The sequence below is a fragment of the Zingiber officinale genome, chromosome 3B (genome assembly GCF_018446385.1).
Source record: "Zingiber officinale cultivar Zhangliang chromosome 3B, Zo_v1.1, whole genome shotgun sequence".
NCBI classification, from domain to species: Eukaryota; Viridiplantae; Streptophyta; class Magnoliopsida; order Zingiberales; family Zingiberaceae; genus Zingiber; species Zingiber officinale.
Window position 1 is genome coordinate 52,435,142 of NC_055991.1, and position 24,147 is coordinate 52,459,288.

General features: G+C 39.8%; 1 protein-coding gene and 1 long non-coding RNA gene across 2 annotated transcripts; one reads left to right on the plus strand and one right to left on the minus strand.

Annotated features, from left to right (window-relative positions):
• The first annotated feature begins 7,772 nt into the window (after positions 1 to 7,772).
• Positions 7,773 to 8,092, plus strand: LOC121968287. The gene is made up of 3 exons (XR_006108044.1): positions 7,773 to 7,849; positions 7,932 to 7,989; positions 8,074 to 8,092. It is a non-coding gene; the product is annotated as an uncharacterized LOC121968287 (long non-coding RNA).
• A 10,943-nt stretch (positions 8,093 to 19,035) lies between these two features.
• LOC121968288 (transcription factor GHD7-like) lies at positions 19,036 to 20,899 on the minus strand. Its single transcript, XM_042518724.1, has 2 exons — positions 20,355 to 20,899; positions 19,036 to 19,603 (listed from the first exon to the last, which is right to left on the minus strand). Exons 1-2 carry the CDS (start codon positions 20,745 to 20,747, stop codon positions 19,289 to 19,291), a joined length of 708 nt encoding a protein of 235 aa, XP_042374658.1. The 5' UTR covers positions 20,748 to 20,899; the 3' UTR covers positions 19,036 to 19,288.
• Between the last annotated feature and the right edge of the window lie 3,248 nt (positions 20,900 to 24,147).

The following is a 24,147-nucleotide window of genomic DNA, read 5'->3' on the forward strand; positions in this document are numbered from 1 at the left end:
AGAGTACAAGGCTGATGTGGAGAAACGACTAGGTAAAAGTATCAAGACACTACGGTCTGATCGTGGTGGCAAATACCTCTTAGGAGAGTTTAGGAATTACTTATCAGAGGTCAGGATTCAAACCCAACTGTCTGCACCTGGTACACCCCAACAGAATGGTGTGGCAGAACGAAGGAATAGGACTCTTATGGAAATGGTTAGATCGATGATGAGTTATTCAGAATTACCAAATTCATTTTGGGGATACGCTCTGGAAACGGCAGTGTACATTTGATGTGCGTAGATTATATACTCTTTTATGCATGTTTTTACGCACATTTACATACTTTGAGCATGCTTGATCTATGCATTTTTATACTTCCAGCTTTCCTTTTAGCATATTTACTCTTTTGGTTCGGAGATCTGCTTTTTGTGCATTTTCTATACACAGGAGTTGAAATTGGTGAAGATTATGCGTCCTCGGACAAGCTTAGAAGGAATTGAAGGGAGAGAGCATCAGGCCGTGTACCACACACGGCCGTGTAGTTTTAACAGGAAGGGAAGAGGACATGGCCGTGTGAATCTCACACGGCCGTGTCATGATTTGAAGAAATTAGAGCAGATGCCTTACATGGCCGTGTAGATCTTCATGGCCGTGTGAGGTTTCTAGAGGCCAAGCAGGTGGTGGCCGTGTGCACCACACGACCGTGTAGCATTTCCAGAGAACAGAAGGGTCCTGGCCGTGTGAGTCACACGGCCGTGCAGCTTTGGCAGAGAAGGAACTGGACATGGCAGTGTGAATCTCACATGGCCGTGTCATGGGGCCGTGTGGCGCCCGATTTCCTCCTCTATTTAAACCCTCCTTCATGAATTGAAAGGGGATCTCTCCCCCTTTGGGAGAAGGCAAGATTTGGTGGTTTCCTCCCATTCTTGGGAGGATTTCTGGGCGATTCGAGGGGAGTTCTTGATGATTTCGACTCCGGAGCGTGGATTGGATCCGAAGACGAGGCTTCTTCATAGATAAGTTTTCTCTTTTCCCCTTTTTCTTGGTTTCTTGGATTGGGTATTTAAGAAATGCTTGTAATCTTTATTTCTTCGGGTATTCTTCCTCGATTCATGGAGTAGATCTTGTATTCTAGGATTAAGGGAGTATTTGTATGATGGATTGATGTAATCTCTTGTGGATTTGCCAATTTCTTGTTTCAATGACATTGTCTTGCTTGTATCAATTAGATCTTGAATGATTAATGGTGATTTGTGCTTAATTCTCATTCTTGATTGATTGTTTGGATTTCTTGTGGACTTTGTAAAGATAAACTCTCACTCGATCATCCGAGGGATCCACGTGATAGGTGCAAGCCTGTGTAAGGACGTTTGAGAGATAATCTTGAAGAGGAAATAGGAATATTCAAGAGAGTAGGATGGATCTTGTGATTAGTTTCTTGTATCTTGATCGATTTATAAGTTGTGGGCTTCTATGTTGATATCCGAGGAAGGCATAGTAATAGGTGCGCTTCTGTGTAAGAACAACGTAGGTTCACGTCTAATTTATCATATTTAGATACATTTCTCAGTCCTTAGCCGGTTATCTATTGCAAGAGAGAACCGGCAACTTTCTACTAGTGTTTGGCAATTGAGGGATAAGAATTGGTGAACCATTTACATTCAAGAAATCTCACAAAGAAACCGAAACTCCTAGAATCTCCCTTTATCATAACCCAAAACACTAAACTCTTGTTTGTTGATCTTTAATATTAGATTTGTTTACCTTCACTTTGCATTTGAAACAATTGGATAGTTGTTTAGCTAATTCGCATTGAGACATTTCTAGTGCTTATTCCAGTCCCTGTGGATACGATAATCTTTTATATTACTTGCGACATTTCCGTACACTTGCGGAGCGTAACAACATTCTGAACTTAGTACCTTCTAAATCAGTTTCTTCTACTCCCACACAATTGTGGAATGGGCGAAAGCCCAGTCTAAGATATTTTCGGATTTCGGGTAGCCCAGAACATGTGCTGAAACCAGATGCTGATAAGTTAGAATTTTGTACAGAAGTTCGCGTGTTTGTGGGGTATCCCAGAGGAACGAAAGGTGGTTTATTTTATAGTCCTAAAGACCAGAAGGTCATTGTTAGCACCAATGCCCAGTTTTTAGAAGAAGACTATATAATGGATCACAAGCCAAGTAGCAAAGTTGTTTTAGAAGAACTTAGAGAAGACACGTCTACTTCAGTACCAACAGTACAAGATGAAGTACCACAAGAGACTGCAACACGTGTCACACATGATACACGACCATAGACAGTGCCTCGTCGTAGTGGGAGGGTTGTAAAGCAGCCTGATAGATTCATGTTTTTGGGAAAGTCTTCGGACTTGATCCCGGGTAAACATGAACCTGATCCCCGAACATATGACGAAGCACTCCAAGATTTAGATGCAGCATCTTGGCAAAAGGAAATGAATTCTGAAATAGGGTCTATGTACTCTAATAAGGTCTGGGAGCTTGTAGAACCACCCGATGGTGTAAAAGCCGTTGGATGCAAGTGGATCTACAAAAGGAAAAGAGGGACAGACAGGAAGGTAGAAACCTTCAAAGTTAGGCTTGTTGCGAAAGGGTACACTCAGAAAGAGGGAATCGATTATGAGGAGACCTTTTCACTAGTAGCCATGCTTAAGTCTATCTAGATACTCTTATCCATTGCTGCTCATATGGATTATGAGATTTGGCAAATGGATGTCAAGACAGCTTTCCTTAATGGAAGTCTTGAAGAGAACATCCATATAAAGCAACCAGAAGGGTTCATTGAAAAAGGCAAAGAGCATCTAGTGTGCAAGCTCAATCGGTCCATTTATGGACTGAAGCAAGCTTCAAGGTCATGAAACATCCAGTTTAATGAAGTAATCCAGTCATATGGATTTATTCAGTGTCCAGATGAGTCTTGTGTATACAAGAAGTGTAACGGAAACGTGGTGGTATTTCTTGTACTATACGTAGATGATATTTTGTTAATTGGCAACAATGTCAAGGTATTATCGGACGTAAGGGTATGATTGTCCAAACAATTTGAGATGAAGGAATTAGGAGATTGTGCACACATTCTTGGGATCAAAGTTATAAGAGATCGTAAGAAAAGAATGTTGTGTCTGTCCCAAGCTTCATATATAGATACAATCCTTGCTCGTTTTAGCATGTAGGATTCCAAGAAAGGTTTCTTACCTTTTAGGCATGGAGTAGCTCTATCTAAAGAGATGTCTCCGAAGACATCAAAGGAAATAGAGGACATGAAAGCAGTTCCTTATGCTTCGGCTATAGGAAGCCTAATGTATGCAACGCTATGTACGAGACTTGATATCTGTTTTGCCGTGGGCATGGTTAGCAGATAACAAAGTAACCCTGGACAAGGACATTGGACTGCAGTAAAGCATATATTAAAGTACTTGAGAAGGACTAGAGATTATATGCTAGTTTACCAAGCAGACGATTTACTCCCTGTAGGTTACACGGATTCGGACTTCCAATCAGATAGGGACAACAGTAAGTCTACATCAGGCTATGTGTTTACTTTAGGAGGTGGAGCCATTGCATGGAGGAGTGTTAAGCAGAAATGCGTCTCAGACTCAACCATGGAAGCTGAGTATGTGGCAGCCTCTGAGGCAGCCAAAGAAGTTGTATGGCTCAGGAACTTTCTAATGGACTTAGATGTGATTCCTGGTTTGCCCAAGATCGTCACAATTTATTGTGATAATAGTGGAGCAGTTGCAAACTCGAAGGAACCACGAGCCCATAAAGCAAGTAAACATATAGAGCACAAGTACCACCTGATACGAGACATCGTCTAGCGAGGAGAAGTTGTCGTCGCCAAGATAGCATCAGCAGATAACCTGGCAGATCCTTTCACTAAGGCCCTTCCGGCGAATGCTTTTGATCGGCATGTGGAGGGGATGAGAATCAGATGTATGGAAACAGATATGGCAGCTTAGACATTTAGTATAAGTGGGAGATTGTTGGAGTGTATACTTAAAAGTTTAGCTTTTGTACACATTTATTTTGAAATAAAGAATCACATTGGTTAAATGTTTACATTTATCTATTAAATATAATTGATCAATTAATTTATATAGTAGATAACATGGAGTGTGGAGTCACACATAGAAGATCATGTTGTCGACTCTCAATAAATTATAAACAGTTGCTCACGACTAAGATGGAAAGGAACAAACCATCAGAATAGACGTAGTGTAATTAAGTATTAGTTTATCTTGACTAATAAATTACACTGATACACTTTAAGTGTATTGAGTAGGATCATTTAGGTAAGTTCATTTTGTACTGACTTAGTAAAAGAACTAGACCTTAGTTATTATGGAAGTGTGTGCTCTTAATCCTAATATAATAACAAACATGTATATTTAATATTTATTTCTTTGACTTATCAAAGGGTGAGGTTTAGCTCGATAAATCAATATGCCCGATAAGTTGGGAAATGATATTACTTATAGTATGTGTTATTGATTATAGAAGGAATATGTGTCCTAGTTATCTAGGTTGAGAATGTCCCCAAGAGGAGCTCATAAAGATTGTCATGTTAAACCCTGTAGGTGGACCTAGTCCAACATGACAATAAAGTTGAGTGGTACTACTCTTGGAGCTAGATATTAATTAAATGAGTTGTCAGTAACTCACTTAATTAGTGGACAATCGTAATCTTAAACACAGGGAGACTAACACACTCATGATAAGAAGGAGCCCATAATGTAATTTGGGATTGGTGCGGTAGTGCGGTAATAACTCTCTAGTGGAATGAGTTATTATCGATGAACTTGAGTTGTGTGTTCGGGGCGAGCACAGGATACTCAAGCTCATCGGAAGGCCAAATCTAATTTCTCCTCTAGGTCCCTGTTGTAGCCTCAATAAAGCCTCAAGTCCATCCAAAGAAAAGCCTATCTTGGTGTCCAAGAAGAGGTCGGTTCAATTCTTGGTGACCAAGCAATTGTTGGGTTTTTCGGGCCGCGAAAACCGCTTTTTCGCGTCGCGGAAACCCCGAATCACCCATGCCACTGGATCTCGTGCGAAGAAAATTTTCAAAAACTATAAATACAAGTTTCTATCGAGATCTACATAAAAAGATTTTATACCTTCGATGCGTGCCCTTCGCAATCCTGCAAGTCCAAGGTACGTCGGATCTCGAAGTTGTCAACGTAGACAACTCTCTAGTGATATCCACATGAACAAGATGTGTTCTCTAACACTCAAGGATGGAGAAGAGAGCACCCCAAGTGTGCTAGCACTTTCTAGGGCTCTCGGGTAGGATTTGAAAGGAAGAAAAAGAGAGGATGCAAAAAGAATCTCATACACTCAAGAAGTAATATCCTCCTTTGTGACCTTCACTCTTCCTTATTTTCTTGGAACTCACTCAACCACCTTCTCCTTCTCTTGGAAACTCACGGCAACAGCAAGCAAAGAGGAGGAAGAAGCTAGGAACAAGATGATAAAATGAATGCACACATCAATACACAAAACCAAAACCTCCACACTACATTAGTGTGGCTGGCCACACCTTGTAACCTCCCCATTTAATGTGGCCGACCACATTAAATGGAATGGACTGTGTAACCTCCATGAGGTGGCACACCATGCTGAGGTGGAGATGATGTGGCAAGGTTAGTCATGCCATGTAGGATGAGTCAACCTTCATGATGTGGTAATATCAAGTCAAACTTGATGTTTCAACTTCCATTTGGTCAAGTCAAAATTGACCAATTTTCTTCCTTGTTGAGTTAAATCCAACCTTTGATTCTAGTCAATTTCAATTTAATGAATCTCAATTCATTAATATAAATTGACTCAATGAATCAAATTTAAATTAGACTCATTCAACAATTGAATCTAATTGAGTCTAACTCAATAAGTCTAATTTGAATTAATCCGAATCTAATCATTGGTGCATCATATGAACCTAATCCAATTGGTTCATCATATGAACCTAATCTCCATCCACTTGTTCTTTGTGTGTGACCCAATAGGTTCTTGTAATGTTGTCAATGTTTCTAAACTCCTTTAGAAACATAAGCAATGAGCGGCATCTAGCAATACATCATTGCTACCCAAGTTACAAGAATGTTGAGATCCAACATCACCTTGTGACCACTAATTGTGACTCCTCACAATATATGACAAGTGTCCTTCTATCCTAGACATCTAGATTGATCAATGTGAGGCATAGACCGTGTCATCCTCTGACCAATCAAAATCTTGAGCTCCAATTAGACTCACTAAATCAAATGAGCTCAATATCTCATATTGACTCATTTGGGAATGACCATGCACTTCGTGGTCTCACTCTATCAAGAATATCGATGTCTCTCCCGTCATATAGGAGGAATAGATCCCATCTACATCACTCACATCCCTCTGCATAATTCGTTACATACCCAGTAATCGCCTTTATAGTCCACCCAGTTACGGGTGACGTTTGACGAAACCAAAGTACATAACTCCTTATGTAGGGAACCATGGTGACTTCAGGTCTAAGGACTAGTAGTCATACTAATAGTCACATGAGAAAGTATATGACACTCATATAACGATTCATGATACTTTCTCATGGCGGATCATTCAGTATACATTCTCTAATGCATACCCATGTGTCAACTTGATATCTCTATATCCATTACTTGTGAGATCAAGTCATCGAGTTGACCTACATGCTAGTCTTATTGCATTAACATTGTCCCTGAATGTTAATACTCGACTAGGAATGATTAAGAGTAGTGTTCCCTACACTACAACAAAAATCTTCATAGACATCAGTGGAACAACAACGGGTTTAAGCAAAAACCGATGTCTTTGAGTATTTTACACCGGTTTTTCCAAAAACCGGTGTCTATGAGCGCAGATTTTCGCTCATAGACATCGGTTTTTTAGGCGATGTCTATGAGCGCCCGTTTTTTAATTAATAGACACCGATTTTGACATCGGTTTTTAAAATCCGATGTCTATGATAATTTTCCCACCAATACTTAGCTAAAATTTTCAACTCTTCCCTCTAACCTAACCCTATATGCTGCCGTCCACGGGAGGCAGAGAGAGAGAGCCGTCTTCGGGCGACTCACCTTCTCTGCCTCTACCTTCTCCTCCCCTCCCATCGCCGACCCAATCTCAACCTCCTTCATTCTCCCAATTCGAAGCAGACAGAAACAGAGATCGGAGATCTGTGCTTCCGATTCACCGCTCGATCCGCTAAGATGCAGATAGGTTCCGAGAAGGCGTCGTCCCTTGATCTCTTGTCGGTCGTCGTCGCCTCCCTCTCCGATGGATATGGGCTCGATTCCAGCACCGGGGATGCGTTCGTGGAGAACTGGCTGCTGATCGTCGTCCTGAGCATAGTCATCATCGTGCTTGTCGGTTGCGTGGCAATCTTCTTCGTCTGGCGATCGAGCGGAAGGAAGCCCGACGATCCGCCGAAGCCGCTAGTGGTGAAGACCCAGATGGATACAAAGGAGGACCAAGGGAAGCAGAAGGACACCGTCTTCCTCGGGACGCAGACCAGGACGGCTGAGGGGTTCGCGAAGGTTAGGGTTTTTATCCGAGTAGTTCATTTTTTGAATTTTTCTCCCATGATCTTAGATTTTCCCCCCTTCTAGGCGCTGGCTGAGGAGGAAAAAGCACGGTACCCTAATGCCATATTTAAAGTCATGGATATCGTAAGATTATCTTCCTTCTGTTTCAGATCATTGGAAATACTACTGATTAATTGACTGATCTGTAGTTAGTTTCCTCAATTATAGGACGAATATGCTACTGAGGATGATGAGTACGAGGAGAACCTGAAAAAGGAGAGCTTGGCTTTGTTCTTCTTGGCTACGTAAGTTGAAAGCCAGGAATTTTTTGTTTTTATAAACGATCAGTTTCCTCAAAGTTCGAGCGGATCCCTTTGTTTTCTTTAGGTATGGAGATGGCGAGCCTACTGATAATGCTGCCCGGTTCTACAAATGGTTTACAGAGGTTCTGGAAACATGCACATTTAGTTAATCTATTCTACCAATAATCCTTTTGCCTTGATCGATTGCTGATTATTAGTTTTTATAGGGGAAAGAAAGAGGAACCTGGTTGGAAAATCTTCAATTTGGTGTGTTTAGTTTGGGCAATCAGCAATATGAAATTGTCAATATGAACAGTTGAGTAGACATGTTATCTGTGAGTTTCATACATACAACTGTAATGTAGTAGTCATGTGCAAGTTTGTAGATGTGTTTAATGAATTTAAGCATCATTCATACTTGGATATTCTTCTATATTTTTTTTCCTCTGCATAGGCGCCAAGCACATTGTCCAAGTGGGGTTGGGAGATGATGATCAGGGTATTGAGGATGACTTCTCTGCATTGTATGTAGTATCAGCAAACTTTTATGCATGCCATCCAAATTTCAATGTCGGCTACTGCTATTTTTTAGTTTTCTATTTTTTTTCTCTTTTGCCCATCATTATCTCATTACTCCTGTGTGGAATATGAAATATCAACTGTACTTTCAGGAGGGAGCTTCTTTGGCCGGAGTTGGATAAGTTACTTCAGGATGAAAATGAGACAGGTGCATCTACTCCTTATATAGCTGCCATTCTTGAATACCGGGTTGTATTTGTCAAGCTTGAATGACCTTGCGTGAGTCTTTAATGACCTTGTGCAAGCTTTTGGCCTCGGATTTGAAGTCTAACAAATATGATCATGGATTTTTCTTGTGGAATGTTGAGAACTTCCCGCTTGTATACATTTCCTTAATTTATTTTGTTCTTATCGAAATAGATGTGGTTTTGATTACATGTCCAATGCCTATATTATATCCAAATAAGGTGCTAGTTAAATGTGTCCTTGACAAATCTCTAAAGATGATTGCTTTTCTAATTTGTTAAGTACTGATTTCTGACTTACATGCCACTGAAATATTTTCTAAATCTGAAACACACACTCAGAAGAATTTTTTTTTGTATTATTTGTGTGCCTTTACCTTCATTAGATTCGTCTGGCAGGAAGATGTTGTTGATGAATATATAGATTCGTGCATATGTAAGTGAAACCCTTCCCATTGTTTGACAAAAGATGACATATTCTCAGACTGAAGCAACACAATGACATATTAAAAGGTGGAGCAAAAGCATGCTCTGGTGGAAGGCCTTGGAGTCTTGCATGTATTATTCGAGGATTCAAGGATCGAAGTGTAGGTAAATGTCTTTGCTTGACTTTATCAAGTAGATAGCGTCAAGTTAAAACAGGTGTTAATGCCTCGTGTGTCAAAATCAAAATTGTTGTTATGCATCGAATAAGAGTTGCAAATCTTTTACTACTTTTTACAACTTTGTTCTGCAACTTTTGGATAATCTATTGTAGGATGCCCAAGATTGTTCATCAAGTTTATGATTCTGATTCTGCTTAGGCTCAGTTTCAGTCTATAGCTAGTTGATTCTAATTTTGACAAAATATGACAAAAATTTTTAATGAACCCATATCAGGTGGTTATTAGTAAATAGGACAGAGAAATATATTATCAACATCAATGAACCCATATTTTTGCTAACTATTTGGTCAGCTATATGGTTCTTAGTTCTTACTCCTCAATTGAACTCTATGCAATATGCATGACTAAACCATTGGAGTCTTAATTTTGTCAAGGTCTTCACTTTGTTTAACTATATTATATATTTTATTGAATGTCATTGAATATGTATATTTTTCTCGTGTTCTGGTTATTTGAATTTACAAACTAATTGCACAGATGACAGGGAAGAGGGATGACTGGGAAAAGGGAGGAGCGAACGAGAAAAGGAGAATGGGGTCGGACTTCTACCACTGAGGACTTCAGAGCCGACCACTGAACTATGCTATGGGACCTAGGGAAAGGATTGAATGTTGGATCTGGACAGGAAGTGAGGCCTACTGCTCCGTGGGGTACCCATTAATGGTTAGGGATAGTATATCTATTAGCTAGCTTTTGATGTAAAAAGAATGTTTGGGTATTTTATGGATATTGTTCTAAGAAGATTATTTATATAATTTGTTAATATTTGTGTATTTTATGGATATTATTGAATGAAGAATATTTGTATAATTTGTGAATATTTGTGTATTTTTTTTGTTATTGTCGGTTTTTCATGGTTTCGGAAATCAAATTTGTGAAAAAATATACATATTACATCGGTTTTCCACCGCTGTAAAACCGGTGTTATTAACTAATATTACATCGGTTTTCCACCGCTGTAAAACCGGTGTCGTTAAGTGATACTACACCGGTTTTAACCCGATGTCTAAAATGGCAGACTTTTAACATCGGCTTCATAGACATCGGTCGAAAATGAAATAGACACCGGTGGAAAATCGATGTCTATGAAGGTTTTTGTTGTAGTGCTATATCATCTCACTATCGATTCAACCAATCGATTGATATAGGTAAGAACCTTCTACTCAAAACGTTATTATACTTAGTTTATTTGGCACCAATACAAGTAAGTATAATAATCAAAAACCAAATGCCTTTATTTTTATAGAATATGATACAATAAGTCCAAAATACAATCATCAAATGATTGGCTCTAGGGCTCTAGCTAACAATCTCCCACTAACACTAGTGCCAATCAGTGTAGGCTCTAAGCCCTAATGACCTAGTGTGACCATCATGCTTCCTCTGTGCCAAAGTCTTGGTCAAGGGATCTGCGATGTTAGCCTCTGTAGGTACTCTGCAAATCTTCACATCTTCTCTCTCGATGATCTCTCAAATGAGATGGAAGCACCGTAGTATGTGTTTGGTCCGCTGGTGTGAGCGATGTTCCTTTGCCTGTGCTATAGCTCCATTGTTGTCACAATAGAGCTCAATGGGGTTAGCAATGCTAAGAACCACCCCAAGTTCAGTGATGAACTTGTGGATCCAAACTGCCTCCTTTGCTGCCTCTGATACAGCAATGTACTCGGCTTCTTTTGTAGAATCAGCTACTGTATCCTGCTTCGAACTCTTCCAGCTGACAGCACCACCATTAATGCAAAATATGAACCCCGACTGCGATCTATAGTCATCCTGGTCGGTCTGGAAGCTAGCATCACTGTAACCCTTTACAGCTAGCTCATCATCGCCTCCATATATCAAGAAATATTCTTTAGTCCTTCTTAAGTACTTAAGAATATTCTTGACCGCTATCCAGTGACTTTCACCTGGATCTGACTGGTATCTGCTCGTCATGCTCAAAACATACGAGACATCAGGTCGAGTACATAGCATGGCGTACATGATCGATCCTATGGCTGAGGCATAAGGGATCTGATCCATGCGGTCTCTCTCCTCTCTAGAAGAGGGACCTTGAGTCTTCGAAAGACTCACGCCATGTGACATCGGCAGAAATCCCTTCTTGGAGTTCTGCATGGCAAACCGTAGGAGTACCTTGTCAATGTATGTACTCTGACTTAGGCAAAGCATTCTCTTAGATCTATCTCTATAGATCTGTATCCCTAGAATGCGGGATGCCTCACCTAAGTCCTTCATTGAGAAGCAACTCCCTAGCCAGGTCTTGACAGACTGAAGCATAGGGATGTCCTTCCCAATGAGTAGTATGTCATCCACATACAATATGAGGAAGACAACTATATCCCCTACAATATTCTTGTAGACATAAGGCTCATCTTCGTTTTGATGAAACCAAACTGTTTGATTGCATCATCGAATCGAAGATTCCAGCTCCGAGAAGCTTGCTTTAGTCAATAAATGGACCTATGCAGCTTGCATACTCTGCTAGTATGCTGTGGATCTACAAAACCCTCAGGTTGTGTCATGTACACATCCTCGAGCAGGTTTCCATTCAGAAACGCAGTTTTGACATCCATCTACCAGATCTCGTAATCGTGGTAAGCTGCAATAGCAAGCATGATCCGAATGGACTTAAACATCGCTACTGGAGAAAAGGTTTCATCATAGTCAATACCATGAATCTGCCTGAAACCTTTAGCTACCAAGCAACCCTTATAGATAAGTCCATCCATGTCAGTCTTTCTCTTAAAGACCCACTTACACCCAATGGGTTTTACCCCTTCAGGTGGATCAACCAAAGTCCATACTTGGTTGGTGTACATGGATTCCATCTCGGATCTCATGGCCTCTAGCCATTTCTCGGAATCTGGTCTCATCAAAGCTTCCTGATAGGTGGTAGGCTCATCATCTATGAGCACAACGTCATCATGGTCAGACAAGAGAAATGAGTATCTCTCAGGCTGACGACGTACCCCTATCAGACTTGCGAAGAGGTATGTCTACTTGAACTGGTTGTTGTTCCTCAACTCTTTATGGAACAACATCATCCACAACACTTTGTGGTTCCAGTTCAACTTCCATCGAGGCTTCAGTGCTATTGTTCGCATCTTGAACTTCTTCAAGATCGAACGTGCTCCCACTAGTCTTTCTAGAAACAAAGTCCCTTTCTAGAAAGACCCCAGTCTTTGCCACAACTACCTTGTGCTGACTAGGAATGTAGAAGTAATATCCCTTAGTTTCCTTGGGATATCCAATAAAGTAGCACTTGTCGGATTTGGGTCCTAATTTGTCTGAGACTTGACGTCTAACGTAAGCCTCACAACCCCAAATCCTCATGAAAGACACCTGGGCATCTCTCCCAGTCCATATCCTATATGGTGTCTTTATCACGGCCTTAGATGGAACTTGGTTGAGTATAAAAGCTACCGTGTCTAGAGCATAGCCCCAAAGGTATGTCGGAAGATCTGTATGACTCATCATAGATCGTACCATATCTAATAAGGTACGATTCCTCCTTTCGGATACACCATTCCACTGTTGTGTTCCAGGAGGAGTGAGTTGGGATAAAATCCCACACTCAGCTAGATAGTCATAGAACTCATGGCTAAGGTATTCTCCACCTCGATCTGATCGAAGTATTTTAATACTCTTGCCAAGCAGGTTCTGTACTTCATTCTTGAATTCTTTGAACTTTTCAAAGGATTCAAACTTATGTGTCATCAAGTACACATAACCATATCTACTGAAGTCATCAATAAATGTGATGAAGTACCTATAACCGCCTCTAGTAGCGACAGTAAAAGGGCCACATACATCACTATGTATGAGTCCTAACAAATCAGTCGCTCTCTCGTTGTGCCCACTAAAGGGAGTCTTGGTCATCTTGCCTCGTAGGCATGACTCGCATATCTCATATGATTCAAAATCAAATGAGTCCAGCAAACCATCCTTATGGAGCTGGGATAAGCGCTTGTCATTTATATGACCTAAGCGACAGTGCCAGAGGTAGGTTTGGTTCAGGTCATTTGACTTGAACTTCTTGGTATTTATGTTATAGATAGGGCTTTCAAGGTCTAGAATATAGAGTCCGTTTATCAGAGGTGCACTACAATAGAACATATCTTTTAAATAGATGGAACAACATTTGTTCTTTATTGTAAACGAAAATCCTTTCTTGTCCAAACAAGAAACTGAAATTATATTCTTAGTCAAGGCAGACACATAACAACAATCATCTAATTCTAGTACAAGCCCAGAGGGTAGAGATAGATAGTAAGTTCCTACAGCAATAGCAGCAACCCGTGCTCCATTGCCTACTCAATGCCCTGCTCTTCCTCAGCGCTTGTACATTAGTACAAATGTGCGAAGCACATCCAGTATCTAATACCCACGATGAAGAAATAGAGAGGTTGACTTCTATAACATGTATACCTGAAGTAGAAATCTTATTTCTCTTCTTCTTAAGATCTTCCAGGTATTCTTTGGAGTTCCTCTTCCAGTGCCTTGCTTGTCCTTGATATAGGTGACAAAGATGTTCAATCATATCGTAAGCGCCCATCAACTCTTGTTGCTTCTGAAGCTCAGAGTTCATGGTCGCGAGCATAAGACAGGACACATTTAATGCATTATCTTGATGCTTCTCGTAAGCATCTCGGTCTACTCGTGTGGCAGTGGCAGGAGGAGCCTCCGGAATGGGCTGCTCCAGAACGTACAGTTTACGTTCTTGGGTGAGAACTATTCTCAGGTTCCTGTACCAGTCCAGGAAATTTGCTCCGTTGAGCTTGTCCTTCTTAAGGACAGATCGTAGAGAGTAGTTGTTCGTTTTTGACGTCATGGAAATTCTACAACAGAAATAAATGCAGAAATAAATATCATATTCTTAATCATTTAATTAGGCCTTTAACTAAATGATGCTCCCACTGAATTCTATAATTCATGTGGGATAAGATCCACATCATACTAACCCTTGAGTTAGCTTTGGCTAATACGCCCAAGACTTAGTATGATCGGTAGGTAACGATTACCAATTACATCTCTATGCAACTCTTGTTTATAGGATCAAAATCCGCATTTATATTAAAACTTGAGTTAGCTTTGGCTAATACGCCCAAGAGTTAATATAAACGTGATTTTGACCTATCTACCAACTATTGGATAATGCCTATAGTTAAACTCGATCCAATTGAGTTAACTAGTTACTCAATCTAATTGAGCTGTACTCACCCATGCGTTGATAGGTGGGACCAAAATTGTCCCTCCGTACCCTACCAAGATAGTATGTGTTGCTCTGCTTTGGCAGATTCAACAACAACATGCGATCGAGGTAGTGGTAGGTATCACGGCATGGTAGGCATTACGAGTTGACGCGATTTAGATCTAATCTAAATGATGATGCGTATCAAATACTTTGATTTAGATCTAATCTAATCGTGGGGTGCATCATGTGCACGATTTAGATCTAATCTAATCGCTAGGCACTAATTAACTACTTAATTAAACATGCATCACATACATATAAGCAAGTAATTAATTATTTTGTGATTGTGTCATGGCCCTACTACGATCTTCTCAAGCCAATGAGAAGATCGGATGGTCAACCTAAGGTCAACAACTTCTCAAGCTTCTTCCTTTGACCACCTTGTGTTGCTCGCGCCCTCCTCGTAACTCCGTCTCGTGTGGACCTTCCACCGCTTCAAAATTTACATTACATTTTGAAACTCGAGTTACATTCGAGTCTAAATCTAATTTACAACCAGAATATAAGAGAAAGGCACGACGCGCAGGTCGTGAAAATAAAATAAATACAGCACGCACATCACATAACGGCACGCAGGCCGTATTATGAATTACAACACATTTCCAAATCCAATTTGGGTCATTTGGGCCATGACAATCACAAAATTATATATTTCTATAATTTTCTGTAATTTTTTTTATAATTTTACAATTTTTATGGGTACAATTTTCCCGGCGGTTCCGTTTAGCGGTTTTCGAGCGCAATCGCGGAACGAATCCCCTTGCGGGGCCAGGGGCAGTGCCCCTACCTGCGATCTAACCATCGTGAGGGTTCCTTTGCGATCTAATAGCGCCTTAGCCCGCTGTCCCAAAAAGATTTGGGGCGAAACCAAGCCGTTTTGGAAAAATCTTCCCGGTAGCGGAAGCCTACAAGTACCTAAACACTTGTGCTTCGCTTCTACGAGAAAATTACCCATAAAAACTATAAAAAACCTAAATTTACTGAAAATCACAGAAGCTATTTTTTCATAAAAAATCAAAAACAAACTCGTACACACCTTCGCACATGGCTCTGATACCACTGTTGGGTTTTTCGGGCCGCGAAAACCGCTTTTTCGCGTCGCGGAAACCCCGAATCACCCATGCCACTGGATCTCGTGCGAAGAAAAATTTTGAAAACTACGAATACGAGTTTCTATCGAGATCTACTCCTAGATCTACATAAAAATATTTTATACCTTCGATGCGTGCCCTTCGCAATCCCGCAAGTCCAAGGTACGCCGGATCTCGAAGTTGTCAACGTAGACAACTCTCTAGTGATATCCACACGAACAAGATGTGTTCTCTAACACTCAAGGATGGAGAAGAGAGCACCCCAAGTGTACTAGCACTTTCTAGGGCTCTCGGGTAGGATTTGAAAGGAAGAAAAAGAGAGGATGCAAAAAGAATCTCATACACTCAAGAAGTAGTATCCTCCTTTGTGACCTTCACTCTTCCTTATTCTCTTGGAACTCACTCAATCACCTTCTCCTTCTCTTGGAAACTCACGGCAACAGCAAGCAAAGAGGAGGAAGAAGATAGGAAGAAGATGATAGAATGAATGCACAGATCAATACACAAAACCAAAACCTCCACACTACATTAGTGTGGCCGGCCACACCTTGTAACCTCCCCATTTAATGTGGCCGACCACATTAAATGGAATGGAATGTGTAACCTCCATGAGGTGGCACACCATGATGAGGTGGAGATGATGTGGCAAGGTTAGTCATGCCATGTAGGATGAGTCAACCTTCATGATGTGGTAATATCAAGTCAAACTTGACGTTTCAACTTCCATTTGGTCAAGTCAAAATTGACCAATTTTCTTCCTTGTTGAGTTAAATCCAACCTTTGATTCAAGTCAATTTCAATTTAATGAATCTCAATTCATTAATATAAATTGACTCAATGAATCAAATTTAAATTAGACTCATTCAACAATTGAATCTAATTGAGTCTAACTCAATAAGTCTAATTTGAATTAATCCGAATCTAATCCTTGGTGCATTATATGAACCTAATCCAATTGGTTCATCATATGAACCTAATCTCCATCCGCTTGTTCTTTGTGTGTGACCCAATAGGTTCTTGTAATGTTATCAATGTTTCTAAACTCCTTTAGAAACATAAGCAATGAGCGGCATCTAGCAATACATCATTGCTACCCAAGTTACAAGAATGTTGAGATCTAACATCACCTTGTGACCACTAATTGTGACTCCTCACAATATGTGACAAGTGTCCTTCTATCCTAGACATCTAGATTGATCAATGTGAGGCATAGATCGTGTCATCCTCTGACCAATCTAAATCTTGAACTCCAAGTAGACTCACTAAATCAAATGAGCTCAATATCTCATATTGACTCATTTGGGCATGGTCATGCACTTCGTGGTCTCACTCTATCAAGAATATCGATGTCTCTCCCGTCATATAGGAGGAATAGATCCCATCTACATCACTCACATCCCTCTGCATAATTCGTTACATACCCAGTAATCGCCTTTATAGTCCACCCAGTTACGGGTGACGTTTGACGAAACCAAAGTACATAACTCCTTATGTAGGGAACCATGGTGACTTCAGGTCTAAGGACTAGTAGTCATACTAATAGTCACATGAGAAAGTATATGACACTCATATAACGATTCATGATACTTTCTCATGGCGGATCATTTAGTATACATTCTCTAATGCATACCCATGTGTCAATTTGATATCTCTATATCCATGACTTGTGAGATCAAGTCATCGAGTTGACCAACATGCTAGTCTTATTGCATTAACATTGTCCCTGAATGTTAATACTCGACTAGGAATGATTAAGAGTAGTGTTCCCTATATCATCTCACTATCGATTCAACCAATCGATTGATATAGGTAAGAACTTTCTACTCAAGGACGTTATTATACCTAGTTTATTTGGCACCAATACAAGTAAGTATAATAACCAAAAACCAAATGTCTTTATTTTTATAGAATATGATACAATAAGTCCAAAATACAATCATCAAATGATTGACTCTAGGGCTCTAGCTAACAGCAATGGCCGGCCACATTTTCTCTAGAAGTGGCCAGCCCTTGCCTTGGGCAAGGGGGTCGGCCGCAATATTTAAATTAGGAAGGTTGTTTTTGAATTTTTCAATTTCCTCAGATATTTACAATTTGTAAAACGAGAGATTTTAAAAATTTATAAAATTTTCCTTATTTAAATTAGGCCACAAGGTTTTAAAAGAGAGTTGTAAAATTTATAAAATTTTCTTTTAAAAAGAAATATTATTAGAGATGTTTTAAATTTTAAAACTTGGTTTTAAATTTTAAAACTTGGTTTTAAATTTTAAAATTTTCCTTTTAATATCCACATTAGAAAAAAAAAAGTTTGTAAAATTTTATTAGAAGTTTTCTTCTTTTAAAATTTTATAAAAAAAAAATTCTTTCTTTCCCTTCTAATAAGTGGTCGGCCACCTTGCTTGGTGCCCAAGCAAGGGGCCGGTCAAATAATTAAACATCAACAAATAGTTGTTTAATTAATAAATCAATTTAGGATTGATTAATTAAAAGGAAAGAAAAATAAAAAAAATTAAAAGGAAGTAGGAATGAGTCTAATTTTTTATAAAACTCTTTCCATAATTTTCCGTTGGGAAACTAATATAAAAAGGGGGGAAGGGGAGGCCTTGAAACATAACAATTGATATTGTGTTGTTGAAGATCATCAAGTGGTCGGCCCCTCTCCCTCTCTTCCCTTTGCTCTCTTTTGCTCCTTTGTGGTGGTGGTGGCCAATTCTTGAGAAGGAGGAGAAGCTTTCCGGGTGGTGTTCGTCTTGGAGGATTGTCGCCCACACGACGTCCAAAAGGAGGCGAGGGATACGGCAGAAGATCTCGAGGTTTTTAGCATACAAGGAAGAGGTATAACTAGTATTTAATTTCCGCATCATACTAGTTAATTTTTCTTTGTATAAATACCAAATACAAGAGGCATTCGATTCTTGTTTTTCGAATTTAATTTCGATGTTGTCTTCTTTTTCTTTTTTCCTTGTGATTTGATTGTTCCTTTTGGTTTACCTAGAGTTATATAAGAAAATTAAATATTAACTTTCCTTAAAAGGCTTTGTCTAGTCGGTGGTGGTTGTTCCCATATCCAAGAAGGCCAAGTGCCTCGCCATGCAATACTGGAAGTCAATTTTGGAAACTAATATTTAATTGAATTTATAACCTAGGTGATTTGGATCAAACGTATTAAGTTCCGCAGGAGATCCAAATCTAAATCTAAAAGAACATATAAGTTAAACTTGGAATCAAACGTGTTAAGTTCCGCAGGAGATACAAGTTTAACTTAAAAGAACACATGGTATCTAGGAAAGATTCAGATCACGTATAAAATTTTTGTACAGTGGAACCATTGGATTTTCCGAGTAGTAACCAACAAGGTTATCATCATTTTTTTATGTCTAATGGAGAACTTTTCTCCCTATGTATCACAATAATTTTCTAAATTGATCAATATGATATTCTTATAGAGATATTCCACATCATTACTTAATGTGGAGGAGCTGAACTCTTTCTTTGATTTCATACTCTCTATAGTCATTAAGTACTAGCTACTACTGAATGCTTGACAAAATGTACCTCAATATCAAACTCTTTTAGACTAAATATAAGATTAATTAAACAGTTCAAACCCAGAACTTAAAATTGCCAATCTACGATTCCATTTATTGTAGACTTCGTCAGCAGATCACCTTCTACCCCAATTGAAACCAGCTAAAGGCATTTCTATCGTGAGGCTCGTAAGGTTGCTGTTCGACTGGCTGGCTCTCTGTAGACTCCATCGTCTTTGCGAAACGCCCTTTTACCCTTGGCCTCATCTCAGCATAGGCCTTCCTCGAGGCATATCGTATCTGCTTCTCGTACCTCCTCTTCTTTCTCTTCTCTTTGTACCTCATGATCTTGGCTTCCCTCTCCATTGCCAGGTCACCTCGGCCGGCCGTCATGCCTTCCCCAACCTCTCTGTTGCTATCGTTCAAAGTGTCTTCAAGTGTGCTCCCCGAGAATGGCATCTACGAATCAAGATCAGTACGTCAGGTGTCTTGCCACATGAGATAAAATGCAGTTGGCCCTCTCTCTATTATGTAAACCAAACCATTTATATTAGAAATTTGCTGACATGTGTTTAATTTCATAATGTCAGCCATTTTGTACTTTGAATTAATTTGTAGTTTGCCAAATGAAATGTAGGGCGGTAACTTCAGAAACCTTTACGATTATCATCTTCGATCCTCAACCAGCCATACTTCAGTTAAGTTAAAAATCACGACTGTAAAATGAGAACTGAGCTCATGGAACTACAATTAAGGACATGTAATTAACTAATATTGAGATGACAATTTTTTTTCCTTCTATGAATGGATAATAAACAAGAAGAAAAGTTTGACAAGGACTTAACTAAGTAGTCAAAACTGCCCTCTATCAATTTGTCAGGAAAAGGAGCTAGATAACACGAATAATCTTTTAAGCCACAACTTGCTTTTCAGAAAATATTAGTGGTACAGCTGAGGTCTCTGCTTAATGGTTCTCGACATAATTAATACGATCCTACTTGTATCACATATCAGTGATTTCTCGACCTTGGGATCCATTATTGGATCGTGCCTACAAAATCTTAGCTCAACATAAACAAAATGAGAGATTTAATTTTAAGAAGATCGAAGACAAAAATAAAAAGGGGGGAGTGGACTCCAATTATCTAACCTAGCTAGCTATGCCCACAAAACTTGCATGAGATGATCAAAATAATCGAATTCCACTCACGAAGGTGGCACCGGACGCCGCCTGCCCCACGGCCACCGCCGTCACCATTGGTACTACTGCGGGTACCGTCTCTTGTGGCCCTGCGGAACTACTCAAGCTGACATCGAAGGTCAAGCCATGTCTAGAGTCATGACCTTCTCCCAGGCCATGCAGGTACCCGAATCCTCTGGCGGCCATTGCCGGGAGCTCCTGATCCAGCGGGGGATCACTGTCCTTGGGGTCGCTAAACATCCACGCGACCGAGTCCTCGTGCCCAAAGAACTGGAACTCACGCATGGGCTCGTTGAACAAGGTCGGGATGGCACGGTTGAGGTCGGTGCAGTGGGGGCATGCGCTGCCGCCGGTGCCTCGACACACGTCGCACAGGTTGGACGCCGACATGGCTGCGATCATGTGACCGGGACCGGCCGAGGAAGGGAGAGCAGGGGAACGAGGGGTGGAGGTTTGTTAGCGTTGTGGCTGTGGTGGGAATTAATCAAAGTTAAGGGGATGTGTGGTAATTAGATCGTCTCGAGGACTGGAAGGCCAATGAAGAGCAAGGTAGAGATATAGAGATCACTGCTTTTCCTGCGTGGTCGATTCCTCGCCATGTTTTATTTAATTTGGCAATAGAATAAGGATTATGGTACAAAGTATACACGAAAAGTTAACTCCTCAACGATTGGAGATTTTTAAGAGGTTGGCAGCTCTCTATGTGGTGGAGAAATTCTGGCTCCTGAGATGGACAAGGACTAGTGGCATCCCCACTTGCCCAAGCCAACTCGTGTGGCCTAATTGCACCGTCGAGGAGGCCTCCTACGGCGTTCCATGTTCGAGCACTGACAGAGGATTGTGTGCCTCATGGGGCAGCGTGGCGCTTGCAAATCCAGAGGCTGTCAATGAGTACAGTGTCATATCAGGAAAAGAATATTGCAGCTAGCTTGATTAATTGAGCAGTCCACATTAATGTTGAGTCGAAGAAGAAAACCTTATTCATTTTATACCTCACGTTTGGGAGAGGCGATGCCCACATATTGATGGATTGAGGTGAAGTTTTTTTGTGTTATTGTTATCGATGTTGGAGTGTAGCGTGGAAGAAGTAGGAGATCGTCTGGTGGTTATTTAAGAAAACAACATCTAAATGCTGTCGCAAATCAGGTAATGACAACTCAAGAAATACTTCAGTGGAAATTTTAAAAAAAAAAGGTGAATTAATTTCTTTGTAGAGAGAAATAAGAAGGAATTTATTTTGACTAGTTATTTGTGGTGGAAAATCGAACAGAAATTTGGAGCTGTCATGTTATTTGTTTTAGTAAAGTCATGTGATGATACTTTTATCAACTAAATGAAAACAACGAGAGACTTATTATTTTTTTTAATAAATATTCAGATTTTATAACCAGAAGAATCCAGCTTAACTCTACATTCAGTCTATTAAATAAATTAAATATTACTTATAATTGTCCGTCTAAAACCGTCAACATATACTGAGGTTTATCATCTTATTAGAAGAAAAATATCCTATAATTTATCAGGATTTAAATCTTAAATATCTAATTAACCACTAAATACTAGATAATTAAGGCAATTTATAACAATGCCACGATGGATTGTAAAATAAAAATACTACTTAAATGGAATTTTAATATTGTAGAAATTTTTTATCTAGTCAATTCAACTAATTATGTAAAAAAAAAAATACTATTGTTTATTTCACGGATGAATCTACTTTGTTATTTTATTTTTAATATATTTTATTTGAGATAATTATTCTATATTCTGTTAAAATTTTATTCATGAATAAAAATGAGCATATTTCTCTCTCTACGATAGTATATTCTATTTCATTTTAGAAAAAGGATAATTCTCCATTCTTTAAGTATAATATATTTTCCGATAAGCAATATTTTAGTTATATTAAATTTATTTTTAAAATAGATAATTATCTAACATATTGAATATCGAATGTCAATAAGTAGTATACATGTATATATAATTCTGGACTAATTGTATTTATAATAGTTACTCCCATACTAAAATTATACCAATCGACCACTATAAAAATTACTGCATTTTGGAATGAATTTTGGGACAAATTTATAAAAAAAATTTGATGTAGAAGTTTTGGGGATGAAATTTGGGACGAAAAAATTTTCGTCCCCAAAAGACTCTGGCTATTCCTTATCATTGGATGAAAACCATGATAGATGGTGGTCTGTGGAGCTAGTCGTTAACCCGATGGGTAATTCTGGTGGCGTTCCCGGTTCGGTCCGGGTGGGGCCCACCCGGGCCGGGGCGTTACAGTCCGATTCTGACTTCGAATTTCCTCCTGAAACCCTAGGTCGGACCGAAGTATACTGTTCCTTCACCAGGGAACATGTCCTCACCTACTCCTCTCAGGAGAAGTCACCTATTGCCAGAACGGTCCTCTAGATCGACTGGACTTTCCGCCTAAGGCTACCAGCCTTAGGACCTAGGGTTATCGCCCCCTAGGGTTTTCCATAACCTAGGGTTACCATCCCCTATGACCTAGGGTTATCACCCCCTAGGGTTTTCCATAACCTAGGGTTACCACCCCCTATGACCTAGGGTTACCTCCCCTAGGATTTTCCATAACCTAGGGTTACCTCCCCTTAGGGTGTTGCAGAACCTAGGGTTACCACCCCTAGGACTTAGGGTTGCCTCCCCCTAGGGTTTTCCACCTGCTTAACCGCAGCAAGGACATTCCATCACCTAGGGTTACCTCCCCCTAGGGTTTTCCACCTACCTAGAATTCACTACGACTTTTGCCTAAGACAACTTAGGACTTTCTTACAAACTCAATCAACCTTGTTAGATCACCAGACAACTTAACTTTAAGCTCTTTGGCATAATCAAAACTCAGATTCGATCCTCTAATTCTTTATACACCGACATCTTTTACTTCATTAGTTGTGTAATAAGCCAAAATAATAGATGATATGTAAATTCACAGTTTACATTGATTGACAAAGTAAATATATTCTATAAATTTGTCATAATTTTATTTATCAAAGTATTTAGTATTATGTTACTTCATAGTTTACATTTATTGACAAAGTAATTGATGATCAAGACTTCATTATTTTGTATTTTTTAAAAGTAATTGATAAGAAATGACTTCGCAATTATTAAATTGTGGTGAAGTATGGACGGAAGTAAAAACATATTTTTTGTTGGTGCGGGAAGCATCCGACGATCGAACTCGTGTTTTGATAATGGCAAAGAATTCAAAGTTAAGGTGGTTTGTATTCTAACAAGTCTACTTGAGGATTTCAGGAAAGTCCTAGCTGCGGTTAGGCAAAGGGATAAACCCTAGGGGGTGGTAACCCTAGGTCATAGGGGGTGGTAACCCTATGGGAAAGTCTTGGCAGATCGATAGCTTCAGGAAAAAATCCTAGGGGGTGGTAACCCTAGGTGGAAAGCCCTGGTGTCGCGAACCAGGTGAAAGACTGGACTGGCCGGGAAGCGGATGTCCAGCAGAAAGTCCGGAAGCGTCGAGTGTTGAGCAAAAGTCCAGTCGATTTGGAGGATCGCACTTACAGCAGGTAAATCTCCTGAGTGGAGTAGGTGAGGACGCGTTCCCCATAGAGGGAGCAGTAGGCATTGGGTCGACCTAGGGTTTCCGGTAGGAAATCCGAAGTCAGACCCGGACAGTCCGGAGACTGTCTTAAACATTCTTTATTATCCATACTGTTATTTTGTGCTAACTTTGTGTTGCAGGATGTTGTTTGGGACTAACGTGTCTTGCAGGTACAAAATAACGAAGATTTGCATCGGATGAACAGTGTCCGAG